Raw genomic sequence first — 24121 nt, forward strand, 5'->3', positions numbered from 1 at the left:
CTCACTGCTTAGGGGTAAGTATCTGCCCGTGCTTTATTTGGTGGGGGCAGGCTGTAGAAGATGAAAAGGCCAAGCAATATAGGTGTTTGAATTCAGAACTTCAATTAGTCTTTCTGTATACACCCCACCCTTGCACCCTCTACTGAACCTGTGAACTTACATCAGAGTCTCTCTCTGGACCTATTTGGCAGACTCCCATGTCTACTTCAGCACATTTGCTTCAGTACATCTTCTGCTTTAAATGTCAGTATTCTTATCTCCTTTCTATCTTCCCCAAATTTGTTGAAATCTCATCTGTTACTGAGTCTTCCTCCCATTCTCTCCAGTAATATGGTTTTATTTCTACCTGGGTTTCTTTTTCTTTTTTCTTTTTTTTTTTTGTCCTTTTTGAGACCGGCCACAACCGCGCTCAACCAGTGAGCGCTGTGAGCGCACCGGTCATCCCTATATAGGATCCGAACCCGCGGCGGGAGTGCAGCTGCGCTCCCAACGCCGCACTTTACCGAGTGCGCCACAGGCTCGGCCCTCTACCTGGGTTTCTATAAATTTATTTCAAAAAAGAGATGAGGAAATATGCTCTTTTTATCTGCCATCATGGACTTGAGGTCAATGACACAAGTCAAGTGATGTTCTATCCTTTTAAATGTCATCCTCTTTCCCACCTCCCAAATCTCACCCAACCATTCTGACCAGGTTTTTAGAGAAAGTTGGTTATTGTTACAAAGCCTCATTTTTTTCTAGCATCCCCCAACTTTGCTTTCCAACATAAAAGAACCCCATCACAGTCTAGTTCACATGAAAAATTGTATATACACAATACAAAATATTATGAAACATTGGGAAAAATATGTTAGAGAAGGATGGTTGCTTTGACCTTACAGTAGAAAAAAAATAGATGTGTGAAACTAGTTATGTAGTGGCGGGGCGGGGGGGGCGGGGGAGAGACTCAAACAGCAAACTGACAAGGTAGCATAAGCAGGTCAAAACTTCCCTGAAGAGGTCTCTTGACAATCTTGATCCTCCTAGAGAGAGACAATTTACTAAAATATTAATGCTCTGTTCTTCCTGTCTTTTCTCCCTCCTTTATTTCAAGCTTGTATTCAGGACCTTTACATTTCCTTGTAGCAGGGCTTTTGGCAGAGGATATTTTCCTGTCTTTTTAAAAAAAACAGCCATTTAAAGGGATTTTCACCATGGTCAACATGAGCCAAAACACAGAAGTTAAATTTTCCTGTCTTCAAAAAAAAAAGTTCATGGAAGAGATGAAATCAAGTCTCCCTAAGGGTGAGATGAAAGACAGTTTTCTTTTAGGGTCACAAGAGGAAAGAGATGGTTTTGAACCAAAAAAGAAGAAGTAAAGATCCTCTCCCCCCACCCCTATCCAAGCAAGGAGGTAAAAGATGAGAGGAAAGAGGTTCTGAGAAGAGTGGGGAATCTCTGCCCGCTCTGTGTCAGTGTTCTAGAAGATGGCCAGATCTCAAAGGGGTTGGCCAAGTGGAGCCCTATAATAGTAGCTCCCAGCTTTGTCAAAGATTCTACCTCAAATACAAGCCTGAAAGCAGTAAAGGCACGACTCTTGAAGACACTATGTGAATTTCAGCAAGGGACATTTCAGTGGAGATCATTACCAGTGTTCAAAGCCCAGAGGGGACTTCTCTTGCACTGGCAATGCCTCCACTCCTTGGATCACTACACTTCTTGAAGAAAGGGAAGCGCTCAACATAATGAAGATTTAATTTCCTGGCAGCTGGATGAGAAAGGAACTTAGATTGGTTACAAATTAATTTAAGATTACAAAAAAATTTTCTTGCACACTGGAGTTTGCAGATTCATACCTTCAAAGTTAATTTGTTTATCTTTTAATCCACATTTAAATAAAAACAATGTTTATTATGAGACTGGCAAAGCAACTACTTTCCATTAACATACAGTGTTTTTCCTTTGAACTCCTTCAAATACTAAAAGATTGACATATTCGTGTTTACCTAGCAAACAATGATCAAATTTCTGGGTCAACAGTGAAGCTGAGGAAGGAGAAAACTGTTTTTAGGTGGTTGGAGGTTGTTAGGTGAGGCTCACAGATCATTTCTGGGAATCAGGGTGGGGACTACTGCTTTTCCAGTCAGGCAGATCCCAAAGGAGCGGTGCCTGGATGGGAAGGGTAATATGGTCTGGCTTGGAGGAGGGAAAGCTGGAGATGGAAGAAAGTGTAACATGGGTTGCAAACTCATGGCCTTGCACACCGTTCTGTTAAATCTTTTTTTCTTTTTTCTTTCATAGGGCACGCACTCTCCCAGTCGGATCAGATCCCACCACTTCCCAGCCTTTCTTCCGACCGCTCCTCACACAAATTATGTACCTGGCCCAAGGGGCATTTTGGTTTGCATCCCTGGGTAGGGAGCCTCGGGGATTACAAAGAAGAAACTTGCTACCCCTAGTAGCCGGCGGGTGCGAAACGAGAATTCGTGGGCCCGACCAAAGGGGACGTTGCCGCGTCCTTGTACTTTCAGCTCCTGGGGACGGCCACTCTCATGGCAGAGCCCCCAGCCCGCCGCCACACCAGCCGCCTCTTACCCGCAGGTACAAATCTGACACAGACACCAGCTTCTCATTCTCTCGGCCACCGGACCTCCGCACCCGCAGGTTCTCCACTTCCACAGCGCCGGGCGTAGTCAAGGAAACCGCGGGATCCCAGGCGACGGACGCGGCGCCGGCTTCCGGCGGCGCCGGAGACGCGCGTGGGTCAAAGGTCGCGTGTCCTCCCGCCCCGCCCCCTGGCGGGCGGGCGTTCCGGCCCCGCTTAGCTCACGGCGCTGTAGGCGCTGTAGGCGCGCGTGGTACGGCCGGCTGTGGAGGGTCTGAGCGGGGCTGGTGGGACTGCCGGGGCCGGTGAGTGCGGGCCCTCGCTAGGGGCCGGCTGGCGTTCCCCAAGCGCTGCTGGGGGACCCGGGTCGCCGCGGCGGCAGGGCGGGAACCGAGGCTGGGGACGAGCCCGGGCGGGTAGCGGCCGTGGGCGGAGGCGTCTCTGTGTACCCGGTATTCTCCAAGAAAACCAAACCGGGACCCCGCGGAGATGAAGGGGATGGAGAGCTGAGGTTTTTCCTTTTTACTTGGAAAGGAGTGAGAGACCTGCTGTGCACCTGCTTGCTTTATAGGCACGTGACCTAAAACTTTATTCGGGCTCTGCAGGCAGTAATAAAGCCGGTTATTTCACCTCAGGTGACAGCCGGCGAGAACGATAGAATGACGGGCTTGGGCAAGTGTTGGAGAGGGGTAGGGAGAGATGTCAGCATCTTCTCTTCCTCCTGCCTTCAACCCTTCCTGTACGTAGTCGCTGGCCTGGGGAAGTTTCCCCGAGTACTCGTCCGTAAGCAGGGTTACTGGTGTCATCGTGCACCCAGTCCCCACGAGCTGCGCGATTCATCGCCGCCGTCGGATCCGGAAGGAAGAGTAAACTCCTTCAGTATTATCGTGATATGATACTGACTTTAATGCTCAAACTGGCAGTAAATGTTCATTGGGTTCTTAGTCTAAGGGATCTGAGAAGTCATGTCAGCGCCCAGCATTTAAACTTTTTTTCTTTTGCTTTTGCCTTGAACTTTAGCCCCTTTGCCATTTGTTATACATATTTAACTTTTCGTCACAGGAAATAAGTAGCCATGGTGCTCAACAGTTTGGATAAGATGATTCAACTCCAGAAAAACACGGCCAACATCAGGAATATCTGTGTTTTGGCTCACGTTGACCATGGTAAGAATCCTTTTTAAATGGCTTATTTTCACTAATAAAGGGGGCATGTCTCTACTTGTCTTAATGGAGTGCAGGTGTGGGCAGTTGAGGTGAAGAAGCAAGTTTTATTTCCTTCGAACGTTTTCTGTGATGTTAGAGAAGCATGCGGTAAAGCATTTGAAGTGAATGTGGTTAACTAGTGATTAACATTCTAATGTATAGTATGTCACGTTGTTTTTAAACCAGAACTTGAGTTTTTGTTTTTGAAATGGCTGTGTATATAAAACTTCTGTAGTCCTCACATGATGTCCTGAGAGGCTGTGTTATGTGATCCTGTTTAATTCATTAGATATTTATTGAACATCTGCTGAGTTCAAGGTATTTTGCTAGGTACATCAGGAGGTAGACATTCATGAATAGGGCACCAGCCCAGCTGTAGAGAAGGTTTTAGAGGTGGGGCAGGGCAAAATGAGACAGATTTATGAGAAAAAAGTAAACTATAAGGGTTGGGAGAAATAGAGGATTGGGAAGCTGGGAGGGAAGGGTTAAGATAAAGCTTCATAACATAATTAATATTAGAGATAATGCTTGAACGGGGGATTAAGATGATAGATGGGGACAGACCTTACAAGTGAGAATGTGTCAGCAAGGGGAGAAAGAAATATATGTGATCAAAGCCCAGAACGTGGGAAGGGCAGAGATGGCAATGCATGGTGTGTGTGCTTCTGACAGACATTGCTATAACACAATAGCACTGCTTCATGTGAAGGTTGCTCTTGGTTTCAGACCCCTTTTTAGAAACATACAGTTGGCCACCAGGCTCATGAAAAAACGCTCAACATCACTGATCATCAGGGGAATGAAAATTAAAACCACAATGAGATATCATTTCACTACGGTTAGAATGGCTATTATCAAAAAGACAAAATAAATGCTGTGAGGATACGGAGAAAAGGGAACTATTTTACATTGTTGGTGGGAAAGTAAATTAATACAGCCATGATGGAAAACAGTATGGAGTCATATATTTCTGTCTAATCTTTGTTATTTTCTCCTTATATATGCTTTTAGTTTAGTTTGCTCTTTTTCTGTTTTCTTAAGGTAGAAGTTTACATTACTGATTTGAGATTTTTCTTATTTTTAGTATAGTTGTTTACAAGTATAAATTTTCCTCTTGGCACTGCATGAGCCCTGCGTCCTATAAATTTTGATGTGTTGTGCTTTGATTTTTATTTCTAATTTCCCTGTCACTTTTCTTTTTACCCATTGTTTATTTAGGAAGAATTTTGTTTAATTTCCACACATTTGTGAATTTTCTAAATTTCCTTCTGTTATTGTGGTCAGAGAACATATTTTCTATGATCTTTTTAAATGTATTAAGACTTGTTTCGTGGTCAAAAAAAACCCAGCGTGGACATTCTTCAAAAAACTAAAAATAGAACTACCTTCTGACCCAGCCAGCAATCCCACTACTGGGTATATACCCAAAGGAAGTGAAATCATTATATCCAAGAGACACCTGCACCCCCATATTCATTGCAGCACTGTTCACAAGAGCCAAGGGACAGAGTCAACCTAAGTGCGCATCAGTGGATAAATGGATAAAAAACTGTGGTATATATACACAATGGAATACTATTCAGCTATTTAAAAAAAAAAAAAAAAAAATTCTGTCATTTGCAGCAATATGGATTGAACTGGAGACCATCATGTGAAGTGAAGTAAGCCAGGCACAGAAAGACAAATACTGCATGATCTCAATCATGTGGGATCTAAAAAAAATGTGGTTCTTATAGAAGTAGAGAGTAGAATAATAGTTACCAGAGACCAGGAAGAGAAGGAGGACAGGGTGGAGAGGAAGAGATGAATTGATAGGTACAAAATTACAGGTAGATAGGAAGAATAAGTTCTGGTGTTCTAGGCTGACTAGAGCTACTAATATATTGTATATTTCTAAATAGCTAGAAGAGGATCTTGACTCTAATCACCACAAAGAAAAGATAAATGTTTAGGTGATATATATGCTGTCTCCCCTAAGTGAATATACAATATATGTACAATACATTCATGTATTGAAGCAACACACTGTATGTCACAAATATATACAATAAAAACAAAACAAAAAAACCCTTTCTTAGCTGGGGTAGCCATAGCAAAGTGATTGGAATGGGCATGTGAAATAAAACCTATGTGAAAGTTGTCAGAATCAAAACGGAGTCACATGTGTTAAAACCACTGACAAATAGAACTGAGAATAGATCATGAAGGGGGGATTCTCATGTCTAATAACAACTGTCATAAAGGACTCTGCAAAACCACAGCCTTGCGCAGGGGCCATTGCAACCTTACACAAAAAATACTTCTGTTGGGACATCTACTGAGCAACTCACTATCCAACCTCGTACAGGCTTCAGCATTGTTATTAATCCCTGTAGCCAAAGGTAATCATCCCAGAACAATTATGTAATCCTCTATCATTTTTCCTTTAAGACCCTTTGTCTTCCTTTACCTTCCTGAATACACACATAGTTTACTATGGCATGCATATTCCCATTGCAATGTTCTGTTCCCAATTAAACTTGTTATTTTAGAGCCTCTCTCTGTTATTTAGGTTAACACCTATGTACCATCCTGAAGGTGAGGAAGTAGTAGATAAAGGTGAAGAGGCAGGCTGTATCATATCTCATAGAGCTCTTCATGCCAGGTAGGCACTAAGATAAGGGTTAAGTGCTCCAGCTCTGGAGTTAGACAACCTGAGTTCAAAACTCCATTTTCAAATTACTTTGCCTTTCTGAGTTTCAGTATACAGTATCTGTAAAATAGGATGAAAACTATACCTATTTTATAGGATGTGATGATAATAAGAATTCCTTGGCAGGAAGGTAAATGCTTTATCATGAAAATGATCATTGACATTTATCTTTAGGTAATAGGGAGCCACTGGCGGGGAGGGGAGGAGCAGGGGTGATGTAATCAAATAGTACATTAGAAAGTTTATACCGGTAGAAATGCTTAGGATGGGTTGAAAGGCAGAAAAGAGGTTAGATGGCTATTGCCATTGACATCAAAGCTGTAGTGAAGTGACTGTGGGAAGTGAATGAGAAATAATGGATCACTTTATAGGTGAAGCCAACTAGGAATGAGTTTTATATTCAAGTCCAGTAACTAATCCCTGCTCCCATGAGTTTTTGTAATTATACTGCTCACATCTTGAGGACATCAGGTCTGACAAAAGTGTTTTTTGCTTTGTGAATTAAATCATGTGGAAAGTCAGTGGAGTGTGTAACAAATTAAATTTACTCTTTAAAATTGGGGCCGGCCTGGTGGCGCACTGCTACAGTGCGCCGCTTGGGAAGCGCGGCAGGCGCTCCCGCCGAGGGTTCGGATCCCACATACAGACCGGCCGCTCACTGGCTGAGCGAGGTGCGGGAGCAACACCGAGGGTTGCGATCCCGTTGCCGGTCCCGGTCCGGTACGGGGGCGACACTGAGGGTTGCGATCCATTGCCGGACACGGAAAAAGACAAAAAGGTAAAAAAAAAATAAAAAATAAATAAATTTACTCTTTAAAATTATGTTTAGTTCGTACTAAATAAATTTACTCTTTAAAATTATGTTTAGTTCGTACTATCTCAGAAAACCTGTGATTCACTTATTCATTCAACAGATATTTACTGAATGTTCTATATGCCAAGCATTATTCTGGTCCTTTGGAACGGACAAGAATAAAGCAAAGTCCCTGTTTTCTTGCTACTTACATTCCAGGGGGATATATGCTTGCCATACTTGGAATGAATTCTCCTTTATTATGTAGTAGTAAAGTGATGCTCTAGGATTATATGCTAACACATAATATATGGCAAGCACAGTATTAAAGGTCTTCAGTGTTTCCAATTGGTCTCTGGTTTGAACTATTACACAGATTCCTTAGCTCTGCTAAAGTTTCTAGAGTGCAATAAGGACTTGTCTTGGAGGAAAAACCCTCCTTTTGTTACTCTAATGCAGGGGTAATAATTATGTATACCCATGGCATTCTTTAAACAAAGTTTGTACCACTTGAAATTATGTAGTCTTTAGTTGTAGTCTGTTTAATAAAGGTAGCTAAAAATGTATACTTGATTACACAAGGATTTTTTTTTTTATTATAAAGTAGAATCCTGGGTTTAGATTTGAATACTAGTTGCATTGTAGCTACAGTGTAGCTGATGCCCTCCATAGGGTATATTGCAAACAGTGGGAGACGTGTACATTTCCTGAATTTCTTTGCTAAATAAGTATTTTCTTAAGACAGTTTAACTTGAAAATACCAGCGAAGATCATACAGGAGGAAATATAGCAGAAGATTATGTTCTGTTGTTTCTTGATGGTGTTTTACCCTGCATACCTTTCAGAAACAAAAGTTATTGCTGTCTTTTTTCATTCTGAGCTATCAGGGGCTTAAGTTTATAAGCATGATCACTTATGGATATGGAATGATTGATGTAATAATTGTGACAAACTTGATCAAATTCTTGGACAGATTATAGTAAACTGTAAAAGTTGTTGTCAGGTGCCCTATATTTTGATTGGCGTGGTGGTTCGCCTCATCACTTAAAAGTCTGTGCATTTTATTCTTTGTAAAGTCTGCCTCAATTTAAGAAAAGTTCTGCGTTTAAGAAAAGTTGCTTGACAGCTTTTCAGGTGAGGTTGATGAGATCCATAGGATTGGACCTAAAATTACCGCACTATGGAGTCTTGCATCTGTGTCCACCCACATGATACTCTGTTCAAATGCCCAATACAACTCTTTAAGATGTTCCATTTGTCTGTGTCACCCAGCAGAGGTAAATAGGAAATCTTTGCTAAACTAATTTTTATGACCAGATATGAAATCTGTAGGTGCAATTCATCTCCCCACCCCTTTTAAAAAAGACATAGATTTGAATTAAGGTTATTTTATTTCAACAGGAAAAACTACTCTGGCTGACTGTCTTATATCTAGCAATGGAATCATCTCCAGCCGCCTGGCAGGCAAGGTATGTTGTAATGTTTGATAAACACTTGTTGCATTTCAGTATTAGGTGTCTACAGTGTGATGAACCATTTGCTGTGTTCTTTAGAGATCCAAAAAAGTATAAAGCATAGTTCTTGCGTCTAAGAAGCTAACAATCCATTTAGTGAGATAAAATAGATGTTGAGGAAAACGGTTACTTTGGTATTGCTTTATATTGCTTTATATTAATATTTTATAAGTGCAGAAGTGAGTATTTGCAACGAGTCAAATGATACACAATTATGGAGGATTTCACAGAGAGAGGTTCTTTACAGGTGGGTGAGTTGGGCGGTTTGAGGAGAAGGCAGAGAAACCATCAAGTGGTGGGAAATAACATGGATAAAGACTAATTTGTGTGTCATGCTTGATTTGAGTAGAACATTTGCCTAGACACTAGTGGGAGAGAACACACACTGGTAGAGAGAATGTGTCAGATTACAGACCTTGAAAGGTAACCTAAGTATCCTAAGTACCAAAGGTAGGGTTCTTAAGCCTGAGGATCATAATGAAAATAGTGTTTTAGGAAATCAAATTAAAGGGATTTTTATTTCTAGCTGTATGTCGAAAGGGCTTGGAGTAATTTACTTGGCAGTAGAAAAATAAATATTCCTCTCCTTAATCAATCTAGGATATAATCAGCAGGATTGATCAGGTGACAGAGAATAAAGAGAAAAGGAAATGCAGAATCAAAATTGAATCAACAGAGTTGACCTAGGAGACTTGAAGATAGAATTGGGCATTTGAGGCAGGCTGGATGGGGAGCTGGCCCAAAATACTATCTAGAGGAGGCTGAAAAAAACTAGGCCAAGTAAAATAAGGAAGTGCTTGTATTTTCCCCACTTGGTAAGTTAGAAAAAGTACGGTAACTCTAAGTTGATGAAAGGGAATAATAAAGCATAAATTAATGAAGTAGAAAACAGCCATTTTATAGAAAGGATCAATGAAGCCAAACTTTGTTCTTGAATAAGATTAACACAACTAACAAACAGGAAGTATAATACCATAATCATGGACATATGTCATTATACATTTAAAGAGTGAACCCTAATGTGAACTATGGACTTTAATTAATAATGTATCAGTATTGGTTTATCAATTGTAACAAATGTACCACACCACACATTGATACAAGATGTAAATAATAGGGGAAACTATAGGGGGGGTAGGGTGTGTGTGGAAACCTTTGTACAAAAATCAGTTTTTTTGTAAACTTAAAATTGCTCTAAAAATATGAAGTCTACTAATTAAAAAATATTTCTAGCGATATGGACAATTCATGATTATCTTGACTAGAAAACTTTTTTGTTTTGTATTTAGTTATCATGGTTGAAGCACATTTTGTATTTTTGACCAGCTAATGTCCCTAATGTGGCACACTGTACTTGGGATGTATAGTGTAGTATATATAAATAAATATTTTTGAATGAATGATTTTTAAAAAGATTAATACATTAGGCAAATATCAGTAAGAGCAAACAAGAAGAAAAGAAAGGAGGCAGAAATAAGTGATACTAGGAAAGAAAAATGCTACAGAGGTTAAAAAGGTAATAATAGGGCATAAAGAACAATTTTATGGCAATAAATTTGAAAGTGGTGAAATGGAAAAATGTCTGGAAATGATAACTTACTAAAATGGGAGTCAAAAGAAACTTGAATAATTCTATAGTCATTTAAGAAATGAATTCTTTGGTGAAGATCTCTCTGTAAAGAAAAAGCCCAAATGATTTAACTGTCTAGTTCTACCAAACATTCAAGGAACAGATGACTTCAAAACTATCGACAGGGAATATTCTTGAACCCTCCAAAACCCAACAACAATGAATATTCTCCAAGTCATACAAAGGTAGCATAACTTTGATGCTAAAAATCGGTTAAGGATAATACAAGATAGAAAAATTGCATGCCAACCTTATGATTGTGGATATAAAAATTATAATCATTGTTAGCAAACTGAATTCAGTATTGTATAAAAAGGTGTTTCTTTATAACCAAATAGAGTTTATTAGAAGGAATTCAAGATTGGCTTAACATGTAATTTCACCACATGAATGAATTAAGGGGAGAAAATTATGAGTCATTTCAATAGATACGTAAGACATTCAATAAAATTCAACATCCATTATGATAAGACCTCTTCACAAAGCAGGTTTAGAAGGGAACTACTGTAATCCGATAATGGGATATTTACAGAAAACCTACATAGAAGATTGAGCTTAATGATGAAGTTTTGAAACTTTTCTATTTATATTCAGGAATAAGGCAAGGATAGCTATTGCACCGTTTCTGCCCATTGTATTATAACTTCTATTTTACATTGCACTGGAGGTTCTAGCTGCAACAATAAGACAAGAAAGAAAAATAAAAAGTGAGTTTTGGAAAGGAAGAAATAGCTGCATTGTTAAGAGATGATGTGATTTTGTAGAAAGCTCAGAGTATGTAGATAAATTGCTAGGATATTAGTAAGATGTTAGCAAATTTCAGGATACAAAACTCTGAAAAGAAATAAATAGAAAATAAAAATTTTTTGTTTGTTTGTTTTGTTTTTTTCCCTTTTTGTCCTTTTTCGTGACTGGCAACGGATTGCAACCCTCAGTGTTGCGCCCGTACCAGACCGGGACCGGCAACGGGATCGCAACCCTCGGTGTTGCGCCCGCACCTCGCTCAGCCAGTGAGCGGCCGGTCTGTATGTGGGATCCGAACCCTCGGCGGGAGTGCCGCCGCGCTCCCAAGCGGCGCACTGTAGCAGTGTGCCACCGGGCCGGCCCGAAAATAAAATTTTTTAAAAAAATACCATTTAAATAGCATTAAAAATGTACCTTTGAGATATTGGAGAAAACTTAAATAAATGGAGAGATATACCATGTTCATGTGTTGGCAGACTCAGTATTTTAAAAATGACAATTTTTTCACATTAATTTATAGATTTAGCAATTCCAGTAAAAATTCCAACAGTCTTTAAAAAGTTGAACGTGATATGCTGATTTTAAAATCCATACAGAAGAGCAAATAGTAAATCAATAATAGCCAAGACATGTCTGAGGAAGAGTAGGGTGTGGGAGTGTGTCTTACCAGATGGCAAAACTTATTATGAATGTATTGTAACTTGTGGTTTGGAATCTGGTGAGGTACAAAATTGATGGCCTAGAATAGTAGGTCTGGAAATACATACATATGTGGAATTGTGATTTATCACAGAGTTGGCATTTCAGGTCTGTAGGGAAAAGATGAACCTCTCAATAAATGGTCCTTGGGCATTTGGTCATCGATGTGGAAAAAAAGAAAAATTGGACCTATACCTAATACCACATACAAAAATTAATGTAGTTAAAATATTTATATGAAAAAGGCAATACTATAAATATTTTGGGAAATAGTATAGGATAATACTTTTATGACCTTAAGGGAAGATTTCTTAAGACAGAAAGTGCAAACCATTATATAAAAGGTTGATACTTCAACTGCATTAAAATTAAGAACCTCTCATCTGTTTATCAAAGATTCCATAAAGAAAGTGAAGAAACAAGCCTGGTACCTGGGGGATATATTAATAACACACTTAAAATTGACAAAGGACTAATACTCCAAGATACTAAATAACTCCTGTCCAAAACAAAACAAATGTGTAATACAACCAGTAAAAGGATGGGCAAAAGTCTTGCACAAGAAACTCACAGAGGAGTAATGCCAAATGGCCAATACAGTAAACTTATATAAGGATACTCAGTCCCATTAACAACTGAGAAATGTGAATTAACCACAAGATGCTATTTATCACCCATCTGATTTAAAAAATAAAGTCCCCAGGATCTCAAGTGTTGTTGAAGTTACGGAGTAACAGAAGCACTATTCCTCTATTAAGAGTATGGATCTGTCCCACTACTTTGGAAAAGAATTTGGAAATACCTAGTAAGGTTGAAGATACACAAATTTAATAACTCAGAAGTTCTACTTCTAGGTAGTGTATAAGAGATATATCCTGAACAGTTCATATCAGCTCAGTTATAGTTACAAAAAACTGGAATCAATGTATATGTCTATCACTAATAGAATGGATGAATAGGTGTGGTAGGTTTGTGAGGTGGACTCCTACAGTAATGAAAATGAATAAATTATAACTATCCATCAATATGGATGACTCTCAGGAACACAATATGAGCAAAGAAAAAGGGACAGAGCAGTATGTGTATATATATATATATATATATATACATACTGTGATCCCATTTATATCGGGCTTAAAACTTGCAACTCTAAATGATGTATTGCTTAGTGATACACTCATTTTTCAAAATTATAGTGAAAGCAAGGAAATGATCAAGATAAAATTCAGGATAGTGGGTACCTGTGAGTCAGGGATGCAGGAGACTTCAAAAGTAACACAAACTTTTTTCCCCCTTTTTTAAATAGGATGATGTATACACAGGTGTTCATTTTATTGTTATTTTTGATGCCTTATACATGTTTTGTACCAACTCAATGCTTAAAAATATACTCATATAGAAGAGTAGCAAGGAATTGAGACTTTTCTAAGGAAGATCTGTCTGAGAGGTTAGAGAGGTGAAGGGAAACCAGCAGGGGAATCTAAATAGAGAGAGGAGGGAAACTATAAGATTTCAGATTCTTGGAAAAGTTTCACATATGCATGTGAGCACACATGTACACAGTGGCTGACTGTGTGTGTATAATGCTGCTCTGAAATCAAGAGAAGTGAGGATTGAAAAAGGGCCAGAGGTCTTTGATAGCTTTTAGGAGTTTTGTTTTGCTAGAGCTGTGGGAATAGAAATCTTTCTAAAAAGATTAAAAAAATTAACCTGGGATGAGTAAGTGTGGTAATCTCATATCAATATATTATGCTCAAGGTTTTTAAATGAAAGAAATGAGTAAATATAAAGATTAAGTTAAGAGTTTTTCAAAAACTTGACAGTGGAGAGAAAGAAGGCCGCGCAGGTGAAAGATCATTCTGGAGAGAAAGGAGGTTAGTGTGGTGCTTAAGCTGAGAAGTTGGAAAAAGGTGGGATCTTGGTTAAGTGAAGCCACTATAGGTATTGATGCATTGCAAACCTTCAGAATGAGATGCATGCCCTTATTTGTGGTCATGAAATCTGTATGAAAGCCGTCAAATAAATGGTTATGTTATAAATATTTTCTACTCTATTATCATTTTTAAAAAATGTGTTTAAAGTCTGTTAATTTGGGAGAAGGGGTAAAGGCTTTCCATGTCTTTGGAGACCTTCTATTTCAGCCTCTGCTCAGACTTTGTCAAACAACCTATGAATAGAAAAAAATAGCTATGTTCTTGATGAATGGAAGGAATTCCCCCAAATGCTATCCTCTGTGAATTGTTCTTGGAATATCCAAACATTCATGGCTGAAATTTGGATGAGCAGTACTCTGGGGAGGGTATGCAGCGTTTGAGTACATCTGTGAGTTCCTAGTGGTAATATCTTTCAGTTTGTCTATATTCTCTTCTCCTCAACCAACTTCACTTCTCCAGCCCCTTTCCCTTAAAAAAAAAAAAAAAAAAAAAAAGGCTCTAGAGTTTAAAAATTAAGTATTTAAAACAAAAATCTAAGTCAGCCAATTTTTTTTTTTCCTTTTTGTCTTTTTACTGACCGGTAACGGGATCGCAACCCTCAGTGTCATGCCAGTACCAGGGACCGGCAACGGGATCGCAACCCTCGGTGTTGCACCCGCACCGCGCTCAGCCAGTGAGCGGGAAGGGTCTCCACATGGGATCCGAACCCTCGGCGGGAGCGCCGCCGCGCTCCCAAGCAGTGCACTCTCCAGTGTGCCACCGGGCCGGCCCTAAGTCAGCCAATTTTAATGTTACATTTTAATTCATTGGGAAGTAAGGATGCATATTTTGCATTTTTCCAGTTAAGGTACATGGACAGCAGAGAAGATGAACAGATCCGAGGGATCACTATGAAATCCAGTGCCATTTCACTACATTATGCAAAAGGTAAATCTATCTGTGCTTTAAAGACAAATAGTTTTGCATCTTAATGTCCTCTTTTCTCTTTCCGAATTAATCACATGCCTCAATTTCTTTGCTTTATATTGCACATATTTTATTCTGGCCTATTCAGATGATCTGCTGTCAGAGTCAGGCTGTGCAGGCTTGGATGTAGATGGGGACCTCTGACTGGCTTGAGGGCAGAACAACTGGCAGTTCACACCTGCCCTCCTTTACCAGGTGATTGTGTGGATTTCTTCACAGAGTAAGTCAGAAGCCCTAGGACTTTGCTGGCTCAGCCTTAGCATTCCATTTCCTGGCTGGGTCCTTGTTCTGCCCCATGGCCTGCAATTTAGATTTGGAGTCCTATTTACTTACTGGTAGGTTGCCATGAGCAGTACCAGCTTACTGTCCCCAAGTGAAGGTGTCATTTTGACAGTCATACCTCTAGGAATTTTTCTGACAGAAATAGTCATACAAGTGTGTGAGATATATGTTGACTGAAATTCACCAAAAAGTTTGTATTAGTGAAAAAAAATGCAGCAACCTAAATGTTAATAGAATGGTTTAATAAACTGATACATCCACACTGAAATACTATGCAGCTGTTAAAAGAAATGGTTGATCTGTATGTAATTATATAGGAAAAAACGGTATGTTAAGAGACAAAACAAGTTGCAGAGTATTTTTTTTAAGATATGAATGCATTTGGATAACAAAAATATATTATGTATGCAGAAAAAGGTGTCTGGAAGAAAACATACGAAACCCTAAACAGTAGTTATTTCCAGATTATTTTTCTTTTAAGACAGTGAATGCTTTACTTTGTGAAGCATTCAGTTGATGCCAGGTGTAAGAAACTAGGTGCATGATAGTTTCATTGTGAGCTAGGTGTCTCTTATGCATGATTTTATTTAATCCTCACAGCAACCCTGTGAGATGGGTATTATCCTTATTTTACATATGTGCAAAATGGAGTTCAAAGAGGTTAAGAAACTTTCCCAAGGACAGAATAGTTTCTAGCATATGGTAGTAGTCCTAGGAACCAGGTAATTACATTTACAGCCTATTCACTTGGACCAGGAGTTTCTTGGAAGTCAATCAGTCCAGGACACTACTAATTTCTCCTAAAGCTTGAATGTCTCCTTTCCACCAGGGATTGCTGGGACCACTTATGGACATCTTGTGGCCAACATTACCTGTATCCCTGTTGTCCTTGGTCACTGCCCAAGATGTAAGCCACATGATCTGGATTTTAGCCTCTTCCCCATTTTTCTCTGTGATTGTAGCACCCTCCCTCAACCTCTCACTATTCCCTTTCTTACCAGAACTTACTCTGAAGACATTCTAAAGGTTGTAAACAAACATCCCTAACATCCTCAACATCCCTTTATTGATGCTCCCTCCTCCTCCTGCCTGGCTGTCTTCTGACAACACTACTTTCCTTGTGCTTCTTTCAAGTGAATGCTATTCATTCTTTCGTGTTCCATGTATCTCTGGGTTAAGACATGGGATTGCCATTCTTGTTCTGAGTTATGGTTTCAAAGCTTAATTCTTCCAAACTTGTTTTAAAACTCTGCCTTTTGAGATTCATACTCTTCCCATTATTCACCTTTCTTATCATTGTGAGCTCCTGGTTATGGTCCCTGTTTATTAGTGACTTTGGCACCTGGCCTAAAGTTTTCTTTTTCTCCCAAATTCTCCAAGGTGGCTTTTACCATCCTTGATAATGACTTCTTCAACAGCTTAGCTTCTTAATACTAGTAATATCTAGTTCTCCCTTTCACCCAACCAATATCATGGTTACTTCCTGGGTTTTAGCATCACCTGGAACTATCCATCTTTGACATTTCAAATTTTAATGCTCCTTTTTCCACAATCTTTGATTCTCCCAGCTCTTTCACCTGGGTAGTGAGGTACACATTCTTTAACATCATAAAGTTTTTCAGTTGTGTGAGCACCATCAGCCTCTTCTGTTCATTTCCTGCCTTATATAGCCCAGATTTGTCATTTCATTGACTGTCTTGCCAATGTGTTCAGTCTCTTTGCTGCTTTTACCTTCTGTTATACTCCTTCCAACAAAACTCTAACCCTTGATAAAGCTAATTCTCTATGCTTCTTTCTTATACTTGGGCTAGGTTCTCAACTGGTCTCAGGACTGCTGGCAGACTTCCCATATCTCCTCTGTTAGTTCTCATTCCTCCTACCAGCTATTTTAAATCTTCTTCTAGTTCTTCTAGTGGTACTACTCCTCATCGCCTACCCCACAATCTTAGCAGACATCCATCTCCTTCTATTTCACAGAAAATGGAAGAATTCTTAACTGCTCACCACTATACCTCAAAGTATAATGGTATTGGCATCTTTGCTTACCTCCTGTCGTTGAGAAAGACCTGTGCTCTGGCCTTATCTCCTATTTATGATCTTTTCTTCTGTATCTTCAACTTTTCCCTTTGTACTGGCTCCCAACCATCAGCTTTTAATCATGCTCAAGTCTGTCTTGTTTTAAATATATACATATAGGGCCGGCCCGGTGGCGCACTGGAGAGTGCGCCGCTTGGGAGTGTGGCGGCGCTCCCGCCAAGGGTTCGGATCCCATGTGGAGACCGGTTCCCGCTCACTGGCTGAGCGCGGTGCGGGCGCAACACCGAGGGTTGCGTTTCCGTTGCTGGTCAGTAAAAAAGACAAAAAGGAAAAAAAAAAATATATATATATATATACATACATATATATGTATATGAATATATCCTTTCAGCCCACGTCCCTGTGACTCTCCTCCCAGGGTGATGAAAGCTTAGAGAGATTAAAAGAAGTGAACATCAAACTTTTTTACTCTAGGGTTTGTTATTCTGGTTCTTATTCTTATATCCTTCCAAGCAAAAATGCCAGTGAGTGAAGGAGTCAAGACAATATGGATGAATAATTACTACATTTAGTACTTACACAGCAGGACTTCAAAGGTGGAGAAGTTGTCAGTGATGTCAGAGTTCAGGGTGTGGCAACAGTACTGGGTGGCTGATGCAGACTGGCATTATACTGAGAACAACCGAAAATAAGTGAGGTAAACCCTAAGTAGAAGTGGCCCATACATAGTCTAATTTGTTACATGTTGGAAGAAGATCTGGAGAGGCCTTTGAGATGAGTGTGCAGCAAAAAAGGAAAATTTCTATTCGTAGTTGTTTCTACAGTATTGTTTCCTCTTTCTTATACCTTCTCACTTTTAATACTTGTATTGTCAGAGTCACCCATCCACAACCTCTTCTTGTGGCAGCCCTCTCGTGAAGATGGAGCTCAGTTACCTGGCATGCTCCTGTTACCTGTGTTAACAAATAGGAGATAAAATGGGTCATTTTGTGCTTTACAGTTCTGTCAAGTAATAAACCATATTAGTTTATTTACAACTTCTAATTTTACATATTGATTTAAACTATGAAAGGATAATAGTGATTTAAAATATTAAAGGGTAGTAGTGGTATTTCCTATGAAAGGAGGCTTGTGGTTACTCTGTAGTTGGGGTATAATTTATGTACATAGTTGTACATGTTCATATATAAGAAATTTAGTTGGGAACATATCCTCAGATAACTTAGGTTTTGCCTGTATTCCTGTTATTTTTGTTGTGAAATATAGTATTCTGCTAATATACTGAAACATAAAAGACACTTGCACAAAGTTCAGATCTTCATCGATAACTTGAGTTTTTCTCTTTTTCTTTACTTTAAGGAAGTTTTCTCTCATCAGCTTCCTATGTGTGCTTTAATGAACATCCCCAGTGTTTTATAAGTTGAATTCTGAACTCATATGAAGTTTTATTGTTTACAGAGGAGGTATTTTGTCAGGCGGTGACAAATGTGTACTTTCTGTGAAACAGTCATCTGTGACACTTTAAAACTAAAAATGGGCAAGGGAGAGATTCTTCTTCCATAACTCTCAATTAGCAGCAGAAATTGTCTGGAAGATATCTCCCATAATTAACTTCAGGTTTTCCAACTTTTTTTTTTTTTTTAGTTGCCTGGAACATAAAAGAAATGGGATTGTTGCTTGGCTGATTAGATCAATCCCCTGAAATGGAAAGATTTATCTTGGAATGCCTGGGAAGTAAGGCAGCAGAAGTTTCTGTCCCTGAATGCAGGGAATGCTGAATAGCAGGGATTAGTTCAATACACAGCTTCAGGAATATGTTACAAATAGGAAAGATCATTTAGCATGCTTAAAAAATTTTTGTCTCCTGAGAAATTTTATGTCTTCTCTGCTTTTTAAAATAATTTCCATTAGCAGTAATAAAACGCTCTAGATGAAAAACCCATAACTGTTTATGCATATATGTATATATATTTTTGATCCTCATGTACAAAAAAGTGGATAGCATTCAAGAAAACTAGTTTTAAAGAGGAATAATGTGGCTAAAGTCACAGCAGAAGCTGTGCTTATGAACTTTTTTTTTCTCTAGTGGATATGGGACTTCTTTTGCTCTGCCTTTGAAATTTAGTTTGAAGTTATTTGGAAAAGGTTAAAATGAGAAAGGTATTGAAGGAGGAGTAGAGAATCCTGTCTCTGAGCTGAGCTCTGCCTTTATCAGCTCTGTGACTGATGACAGCAATTCTTCTTTCTCACCATTAAATACATTTGGGAAACTCTAGGTTAAACAGAGTCAGACAGGCTTTTTTATTACAGGGCTTCGCTGAGCCTTTAGTTTGTATGTATGTTGTGAGCTCCTAGGCCTACTGTACTTTCCAAGGTTATTTGACACACTTATTTTTCAGGATGTAGATTTTCAGATGGAAACAGTATATCACTAACTTTCTGTTTCCTTTTAGATCAGAACCTGCCATCCTTGAATAAATTTCAAAGAATCTGGAATTGGTGGACAAGTGTTAATTAGGGATAATTGATAAATTGATAGATAGGTGTTAATTAGGGATAGCATAATTAGGGAGGCATAGATAGATAGGTGTTCATTTTTCTGAGTATTCTCTGAGAGGTCTGTAAGTGCAATAAAAGATAAGAGCACTGTTGTATAGGAAGCCTGAGATTTCTGTATGAGTGCATTTTTATTTATCTGTTTGTTTGACTGCATTTTTAGAATCGTTAAAGAACCTGACAGGAGACTCAGTCTCTGAAACTTATGTATGAGGTCCAGGTAGTATCACAGACAAAGGGAGGGTAAGTTTTTGTTCTCCCACCACCCTAAAGTCTGGAGTTTAGCCAAACGAACAAGAAAGTAGTTTCTCCAGCTGAAAAATATAAAGGAATCCAAGACTTGAGAAGTGACTAAGTCATTAGATAGACCTGGGTGTGTTCTGGCTTGCTTCTTTTGTGACCTTTGGTAAATCTTTTACCTTTTGGGGGCTTTGGCATGTTTTACCTATGAAACGGTGTTAGGCTCAGAAAATGCTGAGTGATGCCAAGACTCTCACAGCTTTTGCTTTATGTAGTAGGACCCTGGACCGTACCAAGCTGCTCATTTTTCTCTGGTTTATTCTTGAGATTATGGTGCTTATCCAAGAGAGTGCCTGGCAGAACTGGTGTTGTGAGATCTGGCAGCGAAAGCGAAAGGCTTGATTAAGGCACAGTGGGCCATTGTTCCAGGACCCTGATTATTTGACTTCATTGATTTTCTTTGGAGATGTCCATGGTCTTCTCTGGTTGGAGCCTGCCCTGGTGGGCACAGTAGAGCCAGAGTTCCTTATACAGCAATTTGCATGAAAAGACAGGAGGCAGGGGAGAGGAGTAGTGCTTAGGAAGGCAGTCTCTATGCAAATTGATGGCAGTCTTTCCCACTGAGCCCCAGTACACTTTGGAATTTTTTTACCAGGTGTTTCAGGAATTGACTGCCAGTGGAATCTTGGCTTGTGGCGTGAGATTTACTGCCATCCCGACTGTAGCAATTACAGGTTTGGTCTTTGGAGTTAGATGTGTTTGAACTTCTTTACCATTTTGGATTGCTTGATCTTAGGCAATTAACTTCAGAGTCAGGTTCTAGCTGGATATCCTTGAAAAAGGTATTTTTTTGTGCCCTAGTTACCTGCTCTGTAAGATTGGGCTAGAGTTGTTGTAAGTAAACGTTAGATAATATCTGTAACATGCTTAGAACGATGCCAAGCACAAGTAGGCAATCCACAGCTTTTAGGTCTGGCTCTGGTTATTGTTTTGTCATCGCTATCACTTCATGCATAAGTGACATCGTTTAAATTACACTGGGGAAAATCCTTTAAATGGCCTATACATCATAACATTCAGCCCTGTAGTAATTCTTGAGCATACTGAAGTTGATAAACACTGAGTTAAAGGGAGGAGCAAAAGTAAAGTATATATGTTTGAGCACTCAAATAATTGTTTTGCCCTTAAATGAGAATAACATCAAATTTAGCAGTAACAGGGAATGAGTGCTCAGTTCTAAAATATTCCTCTTTTTCTGCATGATTCACTAAATCATGTTTTAATGATAAATCCCTAAAATCTTGGGTGACCAGTTGTTCTGGTTTGCCTGGACTGAGGGCTTTGATGGGATGTGGGAATTTCACTGCTAAAACTCGGCAAATCAAGATGAGTTATCACCCTACTGTAAGCTTCATACATTTGTTTATTATGAATAATAATAGAGATAATATATGCAAGAGCACATGGCACACTGCTTGGCACGTAGTAACTGCTCCTTAAATTTTTGTAGAATTGAGTCTAAATCTTGACTGAGCAGATTGACACACTGTTTGAGAAGTTGTAGGGAAGAACTTGGGCAACTGCTTTGTGTCCTTTTAAATGGGCATTTTTGGCCTCTTTGAACAGCTTTCACTCTCAGGCCCTTAGGCATTGGTTTCTTTCAGTCTCAATTTCCAAATTTGTAAATTGAGAATAGCAGAGGTTGAGCATCCATAATCTGAAAATCTGAAATAATCCAAAATCTGAAATTTTTGAGCACCAACATGATGACACAAGTGGAAAATTCCACACCTGACACACTATTTTTTCACCATATTAATGGTATGTCATATTTTTTACTGTTAGCTACCTATGTATGAACAAGTGTAAGAAAGCGATTTCTTATTGGTAGCATATAAATTCAGGAATGATGGTGATACCAAACAACCACAGATTGTCTACATGCATGGCTGAGATAGTGACACACCTTTGCTTTCTGATGGTTCAGTGTACACAAACTTTATTTCATACACAAAATTATTTAAAATATTGTAAAAAATTACCTTCAGGCCCTATGTTTGCAAGGTATATATGAAACATAAAGAAATTTTGTGTTTAGACTTGGATCCCATCCCCAAGATCTCATTATGTATATGCAGATATTCCAAAATCAAAAAAAAAAATTTGAAATATGAACCATTTCTGGTCCCAAGTATTTCAGAAAAGGGATACTCAACCTGTAATATTTATCTCATAGGGATATTGTAAGGATTCAGTAAAGTGTGATTAGCACATTGAAAGTGTTTAGCACAGTGCCTGGCTCAAACTAAGCTCTTAATAAGTGATAACTGTTAGAATAATAAAGTTGTTTAACATTTTATATAGATGCTATTTGGAATCAATAGTCCCATCAGTGGGAAAAGTTGGGATGGTAGCTCTTGATTGAGCTTTTGGCTTCTTTAGCTTTGTTCAGTCTTTTCCTAGAAGCTTTCTTATTCGAGAATGCTTGATTAAGAATGCTGTATACCTGCACGATTGAAAATGTGTGTTTTCAAATTTTATTTCAGGTGATGAGGAGTACTTGATTAATCTGATAGACTCTCCAGGACACGTGGATTTCTCCTCAGAAGTATCAACAGCTGTTCGGATTTGTGATGGGTGCATCATTGTGGTAGATGCTGTGGAAGGAGTCTGTCCGCAGGTAATGGATTGTAAAGTGAAAGTATTTAAATGGTTAAAGAAGGTGGGGAAAGTGGAGAACTGTTGATTACTATGTGCCACTTTAGGCATTTCACTTGACAGTCAAAAAGTTGGTTTCATATTTCACATTTGGTAATGTTTCAGACTGTGATGGAGTTAAATCACGAGGGTTTTGAAGTTATCGTAGAGATGATGACTTTAACTTTAGGTTCTTTGAAGTGTCTGATATCCTGTGAAAGAAGGACTTAGCAAAAATGAGAGAAATGTTGAATTTGGGGAGGCTCTGGAGGTTTTAGTCTAATAGAAAAGGTTTCTGAATAGTGGCTACCTCTAACAGATGAGGTTAGATCAGGGAGGTGTACACAGGGGACTTCTGGGGGAATGTTTTATTTTTTGACTTATATGCTGTTAACATAAGTGTTTGTTTTATAATTATTCAGTTAACTCTGTGTATGTATGTATGTGTGTGTTTGTGTGTCTATGGACACTCTGTCACACGCATATACATATTTTCACCAAACTCTTTGCCATCTTTACACAATTTTATTTATCCTTCTTAAATAAACTGCTAGTCCCAAAAAGGCAAGGATGATTTATTGATGGTAGTTTTTTGTTATTGTGCTATATATATGCTCTGTTAATTCCTAACGAGTACCTTTGTCTGACCAGCATAGTCTGAGTTGTGATAAAGGAATGTGAGAAAGTGTTGGTTATTTATTTATTTATTTATTTCTCCCTACCTGATCCTTCCAAAAATTATGTCCTCCTGGTAAATAGGACATAATTTAAAACATTGGTTATATTACCAAGGTTTTTTTATTTTTCTTTTTCCAAATTTTATTTTATTTTGTCAATATACAATGTGGTTGATTATTGTGGCCCATTACCGAAACCTCCCTCCCTCTTCCCTCTGCTGCCTGACTTTGAACAATGTCCTTTCTGTTCGCTTGTCCTATCGTCTTCAAGGAATTGTGATTGTTATGTCTTTTTCCCTCCCCCCACCCCCAGTTCTCTGTGTATTTATTTATTATTAGCTCCCACAAATAAGTGAGAACAAGTGATATTTCTCTTTCTGTGCCTGACTCATTTCACTTAATATAATTCTCTCTACATCCATCCATGATGTTGCAAATGGCAGTATTTCATTCTTATTTATAGCTGCTGAGTAGTATTCCATTGTGTAGCTATACCAGATTTTCTGTATCCACTCATCTGATAATGGACATTTGGGCTGGTTCCAACTCTTAGCTATTGTAAAGAGTGCTGCAATGAACATTGGGGAACAGATATACCTTCGACTTGATGATTTACATTCCTCTGGGTATATTCCCAGCAGTGGGATAGCTGGGTCATATGGTAGATCTATCGGCAATTGTTTGAGGAACCTCCATACCATTTTCCATAGAGGCTGCACCATTTTGCAGTCCCACCAACAATGTATGAGAATTCCTTTTCCCTTCGCAATCTCGCCAGGATTTATCATTCACAGTCTTTTGGATATTAGCCATCCTAACTGGGGTGAGATGGTATCTCAGTGTCATTTTGATTTGCATTTCCCGAATGCTG

The 24121-nt window shown here is 38.9% G+C and overlaps 1 protein-coding gene across 2 annotated transcripts in view; it reads left to right on the forward strand.

Moving 5' to 3' along the window:
* Window positions 1–3638: 3638 nt before the first annotated feature.
* Window positions 3639–24121, forward strand: part of EFTUD1 (elongation factor Tu GTP binding domain containing 1) — a 168920-nt gene continuing 148437 nt past the window's right edge. Inside the window, exons 1-4 of one of the 2 annotated variants that reach the window (XM_008578389.1) lie at window positions 3639–3750; window positions 8676–8743; window positions 14638–14722; window positions 22423–22556. In XM_008578389.1, the coding sequence (XP_008576611.1) occupies window positions 3660–3750; window positions 8676–8743; window positions 14638–14722; window positions 22423–22556 (378 nt within the window). In that variant the 5' untranslated portion in view covers window positions 3639–3659. The remainder of the gene's footprint in view (window positions 3751–8675; window positions 8744–14637; window positions 14723–22422; window positions 22557–24121) is intronic. The other variant, XM_008578391.1, reaches the window with a different exon arrangement.

Source organism: Galeopterus variegatus, unplaced genomic scaffold (assembly GCF_000696425.1).
Source record: "Galeopterus variegatus unplaced genomic scaffold, G_variegatus-3.0.2 Scaffold1676, whole genome shotgun sequence".
Taxonomy (NCBI): Eukaryota; Metazoa; Chordata; class Mammalia; order Dermoptera; family Cynocephalidae; genus Galeopterus; species Galeopterus variegatus.